The 8,638-nt window shown below is 33.4% G+C and overlaps 1 protein-coding gene across 1 annotated transcript; it reads left to right on the top strand.

Annotated features, from left to right (window-relative positions):
• The first annotated feature begins 46 nt into the window (after window positions 1-46).
• LOC133192789 (DENN domain-containing protein 10-like) lies at window positions 47-6,278 on the top strand. Its single transcript, XM_061328798.1, has 8 exons — window positions 47-130; window positions 2,587-2,780; window positions 3,201-3,429; window positions 3,870-3,987; window positions 4,542-4,682; window positions 5,134-5,201; window positions 5,518-5,612; window positions 5,861-6,278. The coding sequence occupies exons 1-8, from the start codon at window positions 82-84 to the stop codon at window positions 6,032-6,034; spliced, it is 1,068 nt and encodes a 355-aa protein (XP_061184782.1). The 5' UTR covers window positions 47-81; the 3' UTR covers window positions 6,035-6,278.
• Window positions 6,279-8,638: the final 2,360 nt, after the last annotated feature.

The following is an 8,638-nucleotide window of genomic DNA, read 5'->3' as shown; positions in this document are numbered from 1 at the left end:
TTTTTTTTTTTTAATTTCGAAGTAAATTGGTCCTAGTTATTAAAAGAGGACTAGCAAATTAAAAATGAAACAAGGAACACAATGACGAATACACATCAGTTTTTGAGTGCAAAATCGACAGGATTGATCGGTAACTGTTGATGTAGAAATATTTATTCAGCAAATTCATGTAGAATTCTTAAATTTTATGTTTTTGTACATGAGACTGCTATTATAGTGGGGAAAACAAACCCACATGCAATGTAATTATATACGCCCCTTTCTACTTTCACTTTATTAATAGTTTGGAATGTTTCTGAACATGTGTACTGTAGGTCGTTAAATTTCTTAACTAAAAATTTTTTTTTTCAATCTTACGTACATGTACATCAATCTGATAAAGCTTGGTCTCCCTGTTTTGATTCATAATTGAAAACCTCTGTAGCATTTAGAAAGCAGGGCAAGACCCAAGTACCTGTAGGGCTAAACATTAGGAGTGCAACGATACACCAACCTCACGATACGATACGTATCACGGTATTCAGCTCACGATACGATACGTATCACGATACATCACAAGGTTAAGAAGTCTTAACTTGACAAGTTTAAAGCAAATGTTCATATTTTTTTTGATAATAATTAAAAATATCAATTTGTTAACTTGAATTGGATGGATAGATCTTTGAGTTGTGACAATATTCTAAACCAAAGACGAACATTTACAGGGAACTACGGGGACCTTTCCTTGTTTTTTTCTTTTAAACTGGGATGAAAAAGGAAGACTTTTATTCATTTATTTCTTTCATTTAAGTAGAAAATCAGTCGTCATATTTCTCATGTTAACACGTTTTAGTCAACAAGACAGCGAATTTTCATCGAAATACATGCAGAATGAGATATCGTGTATTACAATAGAATACGTTTAGATCTAAAGGGCTTATGATTTGTATTAACATCTATAACTTTTAATCACATTAGGGGTGAGATAAAGTCTTTCGTGTTAAATCTGAGGTTTGTAAGATGCTGGAGATGAATTTAACTGCCGATAGAATAGATAAGGCGCTATCATCGACCTCATGTTTTGCAAGGAAGCCATTTTGAAATTGTAAACAAGGAAACAAAACGGACAATTCAGATAATTCTGGACCGATTGAACCGAACCGCGATATCAGTTTAGCATATCGTGAATTGAACCGTGGAAAAATATACCGCGAAATACCGTCATTGCACTCTTGCTAAACATTCACTTTCTGTAACATTTGATGTTATATGTATTTTCTTATCACAAAAAATGCTACTTAATAAATCATATTAGGTAAGAGACTGAGTTAATTATTTTTGTGATAAGAAAAATACTTAACATTAAACATCGATGTTAAATGGCATGCATGTGCACTGAGGGAAATTTTAATCACATAATTCATATTGATTGTACATATATCAGAATTTAAACAGGTGTTTTGTTGAGAAATGGTTAGCGTCAAAATTTTAAAAAAAAAATGCAACTACCTGTCTGCATGGGTTCAGGTTCATTTGGGCAACCTCAAATTTCCTTTGACAACTTGTTGTCCTCATGAATGGTTGATAGGCAATTTTCTGTAGAGTATTAACGAGGTTTGCTCCTGAGCTTTTGAGCAGATTTTTATTTTAACCTATATTTAAAAAGTTCTGCATAATGTTTTAATTCTTACAATAAATTTGGATTCTACATTGCCAAACAAACTATATTAAGTTAAAACTCCATGATTAAATTCCATACCAAAAGCATTATGTGAGGAACTATATTTTGTGGTGGAAGGTTTTTTTAGAAGAAAATGATCATTTTTTCTCTTTCGAAGTATTTAAAGTATGTTAAGTTTGGATTCCTATTTTTACATGCAGTCTGCACAGAGTTATTTTGTGCAGTGAACTGTTTTATACTGGTCTTAAATTATACATTAAATAAACTGTCATGAATTCTATCATCATATTTGATAAATATAGCAAATATGTTGTGAAAATTTAGGAAGAAAATAGCCCTAATTTAAGCTGAAAATTAGCACTATTTTAGTAATATCTAAAAATTAACATCAAAGACCCCCACTTTTAATTTTCTTTTCTGAATATATAAGATACTTTTAACCATTCTTCTTAAATTCAGTAAAATGTCATTACTTTTAAATGAGTTTTTTGCTTGTTAAATTTTTAATGCTAGCAAAATGAAATTTTTTGAGTGCAAAAAGGTCAAATAATGGAACATGTGGAGTAATTTGAAAAATTTTTCGTTGTCAAAAATTTTAATGGATCTATTCAAGATGAAATAAGACTGTGTTTGTTCCCATAACTTATTTGAATAAAAAATATTGGAGGAAAAAAACTTTAAAAATTGATTTATGTGTAAGATGTATTTACAATGCAAAAAGGTCAAACTAAATGCTCTGTAGCACCAAAAGAAGCGCATTGACCTCCATTTTTTGTTTTGATTTTTAATTAAGTTATGTGTATAAATTCTGAAAATATACTTGATAAAAAATTCTCATTACTTTTGATGGCAGGAACCAACCTCCTTAAGTCCTGATAGATAACTGACTTAAATGTTATTCAAAAACTATTGTTTTACTTTTGTAGAGCGAGATGTAAATGGGGATGTGCTATGGACGTGGTCCTATCCATCTGTGAGCGAAGCAGACAGAGAATTCTTTATTCGGAAGTCTCGGCTTGATGCCCCAGACAATGCGGTACCGTTTCTGTACAGTCAGAGACATCACACATGGTACTACATCTTTACCTTTGTTGTAGATGACTCTGACCACCTTCCTAAAGTAAGCATTGGCTTGACACATGGTGCAAATTTCATATTTTTACCAAAATTAAGAAAAAAACAAGCACAAAACAAAATCAAAATATTTATTAATAAGCAGGTGTTCAGTTTTGTATTTCCAGATTTTTTTTCTTCTAAACAGTAGTTATTTCATTATCATTGTCTGCAAATCAGCTGTCATAATTTTCTTTATTATATAATGGTATTAATGCTCTAATTAGATAAAAAGTCACTGACCTTTTAATTAAATCATATATAATTTGACTTTCGTATATTGTTAATATATTAAAAATAATTCATTTGAAACCTAGCAGTGTATGTGAATTTACAAAATTTTGAAGTACGTGTCTTATTTTCCTTAAACTGCAGACAATGTTTCACATCATCTGAGGCATTCTGTTTTTTTTTGTTTTTTTTTCAGGTGACACATGTTTCCATTGTTCTAGTCACCAAAGATTTCAACCCAGAAAAATATGAGATACTTTGTAGGATCTTGCTGAAGAAATACCGAAAATCTGGCAACCCAGCACAATTACTGGAGAGTTATCTCAGCGTCACCACCAGGGGGAGCTGTTCTACTGAGGAAAATGGACGATTTTCTGTACAGGACTATGACATCAGAAGATCATATGCCAACACCAAGCTAAAAGGTATGCACATATAAGGTCGTCAATGAATTACATGTTATTTACTTTGTCAATGAATAAAACTTGACCTTTGTAGATCACCAAAATATCATGACATCTTATTTTGATGATATTTTTTTAATATTTACATAAGCGAGGCAATTTTTAAAAGAATTTCAATCATTGTTGTAAATAATATTTGATATTGAAAATATGCACAAGATTGAAATTTTCACAAAAGAGGCAAAAATGGTTCTCGCAAATTAAAAGTTATTTTACAGTATTTTTAAATGATATACATGTAAATATCATTTTAAAAATCATTGATAGTCCAGGAAAGCTTTTTTATGTTATACACTTCAACCCATATAAAACAACTGACATACAGAATATCTGCAACGTATCTTTAAATTAGTCCATGAAATCTATATTTCCCTTCAAAAATGAGATGATTTTTTTGACAGATTTTATTTTAACCTATGGAGTGGAGTCCATCATTGTTTACACAGCTCTACTTCTCAAAAAGAGGCTGGTGGTTTACTGTCCAGAGAATCAAGTTCAACAATTAATGTCCATAGTCAGGTACTGGTCTTCTATCTGACCAATAACAATCAATTGACCCTGCATGTAATGAATTCACCCATCTGTGGATTAATCCATCAATTAATACAGTGTTTACTTATGTGATCAATAAAGCAGTCTGATTAAAGTCGTCTTCTAGATGGGAGGGGGTGGGGTGGTGGTCTGGTTTTAATCAAACTGTCTATAAATTTGATCCAATAAAATAGATTAATTCATCAATACTTCTATTAAACACTTCCATGATAAGGTTGTGTTTTTAACTAATTATACTTTGAAATATGATTTGATTTAAAGTAACAGCAGCTAGATTTAATCAGTAAGTAACCAACTTGCATTCGCGTACGAGAAATATTCGCAAGTTTCGCGACCTACTTTAACTCCCAAATATTAATCGCCGCTAAACATTTATTTTGCTTTGTATTGGTAGAGAATGATTCCTCAGTCACAAAAATTAATTGTCACGGATTCATTTCAAACTGATGAATCGCGAATAAAAGTTGAAGCAAATAATAGTTGGTTTACAGTAATCAATTGTTCAATCAATCTCCCTACAGGTCCCTTCCTGCTCTAGTGTGGCACAGGCAGAACTGGGACATAGCCTTCCCTTTGATAGAGATGGAGGACTCAGAGGTGGATGTATTAAAACAGACCAGTAGTTATGTCGCAGGGGTCACAGATGCTTCAATGGAGGGCAGGTATGTATTCAGTAATTATGTGGCAGGGGTCACAGATGCTTCAGTGGAGGGAAGGTATGTATATTCGGTAATTATGTTGCAGGGGTCACAGATGTTTCATTGGGGAGGGCAGGTGTGCATGTGTTCAGTTATTATGTGGCAGGGGTCACAGATGCTTTGATAGAAGGCAGGTATGTGTTCAGTAGTCATGTAGCAAGGGTCACAGATGATTCCATGGAGGGTAGGGATATGTGTTCAAAGGTGTTGAATATTAACTTATTCCAGTAAAAGGTCACTTTCTACCAAATCAGTTTTGTTTTTACTTTCTACATTTAAGATTCATTCTTAACTTTGTTTCTGGATAATATTTTAGAACATTTTCAATGTTGGCACAAAACATATTATTTTGCAGGGCTGGCTTTGCCCTAAAACCTAGCTGTATATATATCTTACAGTTATTTTTCTTTTGAAGATCAGACTTGTATGATGTTTTTGTAAACACATCTACTGGACAGATTTCTATAGCACCAGAAGCCAAAGGTATCATTTTCTGAAAGTAAAATATGGACTTTGAAGTCATTCTGAAGTGTAAAACAATATGGTGAAAGATATGCTATCATAAAATTTGACAATTTCATTATGTTTTTAATTCAATTAGCATGCTCAGAATTCCACAAATTACATGTATGTAGAATTTTCAATATTTAAAGGAAAAAATGGATAAGTTATGTAACTTTATGACAAAAAAATGTCTATGAAAGGATCGAGTGACAGAATATCCTCCTTTCTTAATTTTCACATTTTTTTCTTTAGTGACTCATTCAAGGCATATGCCATTATTTTCTTCTTCTTTTAGAATCTTTTGCCATGGGTAAGCTGCACAAAGATATTGCAAAACACATGGTACAGTGTGCAGAGTCAGATGAAATGACTGAGGAACAACTTATCAAGGTAAACGTTTAATAGATAGGAAAAGATGAAATGACTGAGGAACGACTTATCAAGGTAAACTTTTAATAGATAGGTAAAGATGAAATGACTGAGGAACAACTTATCAAGGTAAATGTTTAGACAGGTAAAGATGAAATGACTGAGGAACAACTTATCAAGGTAAACGTTTAGATAGGTAAAGATGAAATGATAGGGGAACCACTAATCAAGGTAAATTTTGATCCTGAATTCTTTATATTCTGCTGCAGGAAATATCAAAAAAGACTGGAGAACTGCTAAATAACCTAAGGAGCCTCGCTACTGAAACCAAAGATGGAAAACATGTGATTCAACTGGAAACTCTGAAGGAACGCAAAATGGCACCTGCCACAGAGAGTTTCCTGTTTTCATTGGCAGCTTGTGAGGGATTAGTGGACGTTTAACATTGACTAGGAACAGTGCTTATGTGTGTGTGTGTCATTGTAATGCAATAAACTGAATAAAATAACAGTAGAACCACAGCTTTTCAGAACGACATTGATATGGATTGCTGGAAAGATCAATCGAACACTCAGATACAGACTGTAGATGTGAAATTTTATCTTGTTGATAAGAAAAGGACCAAGGTGAATGATTGATAATTGAGATATGTTCCATCAGATTCAATTAAAACCTCAATAAATTTAATCAAGTAGTCATTTTTTTTTTATCTTACATGTCTACACACATCAAGAATTAGGATGCCTATGACCAATGACAGACTATGATCAAATATATTATCACCATCCAAATGATGAATACTTTCCCAGTGTCTTTATTTTTCATTAATATGTACTATATTCATGGGCGTAGTCACGGGGGTGGGGGTGGGGGACAGTGGGGGCACTAGCCCCCCCCCTTTCAGATGGGGGGGGCAAGAGTATGTCTGTGCCCCCCCCCACTTAATGTAGAACAAAATCACAGCTATGTTGAAATTATATTAAACCTCATTTTATGGCAAATTTATTTTATTTTCAGCAACAACTGAGTATGCATTTCTTCTGAAGTAATAGTAATGTAATATACTTTAGAATATATCCTAGCCAATCCGAATCTCATCAAGATTAGTAATTTCTACAAGATAGCTGCAGTATTGGAGATTCTGATTTCGGTATACCTGTGATGAATGTCAATCAACTTTAAATCCTCTCATTCAACTTAGACAGCGGCTTGATATTAAACGTTTTACATCTTAATCATGGCCGTAGGAATCGGGGGGAGGGGGTGCCCCCTAACAATTTTGCCGATATATAGAATACTAAAGAAAACATAGCGACTATATGATTGTGCTTCCTCAATCATAACGTCTGATGACCTTGTCACATTAAAATCATCCTAACATACTTTTGGTAATGTATTTTAAATTTCATGTAAATATCCCGTGGGGAACCCCTTCGTTTTAAATGCGTTATTACTGTACATATCCTTCACTGAACCTCAATTCACTGGACCTTAAAACCCGCCAGTCCGTGCCAGTTAGTTTGGACGCGGCAGTCCAGAGAGGAGGACGCCTCTATCTCCTCTTATATCTTTGTTTTTTACATGTATGTACCCTTGTGATTGATGGCAGTGCTTGCCCTGGTCTGATATAATTTTTAGCAGTGTAATGGTCAAGCTTTTCTGAGGTAAGGCTTATATTTATAATTCTATTTTAGTTATTTCCTACATACTATTCATTTGTCCTAAAACATCCAGTCACCGCATTTCTCATCATTTTTAGCATGTGTGTTTCCTTTAATTTGATTTCTATCTATAGTAACACGTATTTAAATATTTCAAAGTACGGTGTACAATTTCTGTCAAAATTGTTGTCCGTAAAGTAGCAATTCGCAATATTGCATTTGTGTAAGAGTTGTATGTATAATTTAAACAACTCATGTGTGTGTAATTGAGTCTTATCTAAGACGTGTCCATTATCTATAAATTTGATAATGAGTGTAATGTGTATTTGTGTAAAGCCACTAGAGCTTGTAAGTAAAACTTGTATGTATATGTTGGAGCAGGTTCCATCCCTATGTCAGAGTTTTTGTACAACAGTGAGGCCACCCAGTGCCTAAAGTCCGCCCATGGCGTGTAGTAGATAGGCCAGCCAGCTTTGGAACCTAGAGTGCATCCTCCAGCCTGTGAGGTGGAAAAGCCAGCGGCGAGACGGGAAATTACGACAAACAACAACAATGACATTTGTATATAGTATCATCATTAATTAAACATGTAAATTGTAAACAAAAGCATTTGAGTTGTATTTTAATTAGTTAAAAGATAAATTCGCTCGACAATCTGTGACAGACCTTTTTTTTTTATTTTGCTTGTAAGGAATTTTGGTAGTTGATAGTGCCCCCCAACTGAAAATATCTGGTTGTGCCCCCTCAAAGTGAAATTGCTAATTTCTTTATATTACACGTTTTACATCTTTCTTGGATTTTAGCCCCCCCCCCCCCCTTTAAGTTTGTGACTACGTCTCTGATATTTCACACAATTTCAACATTTGTTAGATAAATGTTGATAAGGCTGTGTTGGTTAAAGTAAATGCATTGTAGATATAACTTTGATTAGGTATTTAAGTTTGTCCAGGTGTATACATGGGTTCGTTGTATAAAGGAGATGCCTTGTGAGGGACAGTTACGTGTCCAGTGTCTCCTCGTAACAAACCCCATCCCCCTCCCCCTTGAATTATTTATATTAATTAAAAGTAAAAGGTAAGGTTTTTTTGAATTAAGCAATAGAAAGAGAAAACATTGATATACATGCATCTATACAGAAGTATATACATATGTATATATCTTTATATATATTGCCACATACTTGTACAGAAGATGCATATATCTCTATGATGACATTCCTGTCATGCTAATGCATAGTTTTATAAACTAAAGTTAAATGATAAATGTCTTTTATAAAGAATCCACACTTTGCAAAAATTATGTCCCTTGACTGCCATCTTTTGGGGAAAACCCATAGAATTCTCACAGTGGTTTTTTATAGATTTTTTTGGTTTGTAAATTTGCCAT

This window comes from Saccostrea echinata, unplaced genomic scaffold (assembly GCF_033153115.1).
Source record: "Saccostrea echinata isolate AGI-Se365-2 ecotype Australia unplaced genomic scaffold, CSIRO_AGI_Sech_v1 ptg000025l, whole genome shotgun sequence".
NCBI classification, from domain to species: Eukaryota; Metazoa; Mollusca; class Bivalvia; order Ostreida; family Ostreidae; genus Saccostrea; species Saccostrea echinata.
Note: the sequence above shows the minus strand (reverse complement) of the source record. Positions and strands in the feature narration are given on the sequence as shown.

Bases quoted from the DNA above. Each gene is read 5' to 3' on its own strand.
- LOC133192789 (XM_061328798.1), top strand. From the start codon at position 82: ATGACGAATACACATCAGTTTTTGAGTGCAAAATCGACAGGATTGATC. The intron at 2,781-3,200 runs GTAAGCATTGGC...TTTTTTTTTCAG, and splicing joins ACTCTGACCACCTTCCTAAA to GTGACACATGTTTCCATTGT. The intron at 5,202-5,517 runs GTATCATTTTCT...TTCTTCTTTTAG, and splicing joins TATAGCACCAGAAGCCAAAG to AATCTTTTGCCATGGGTAAG.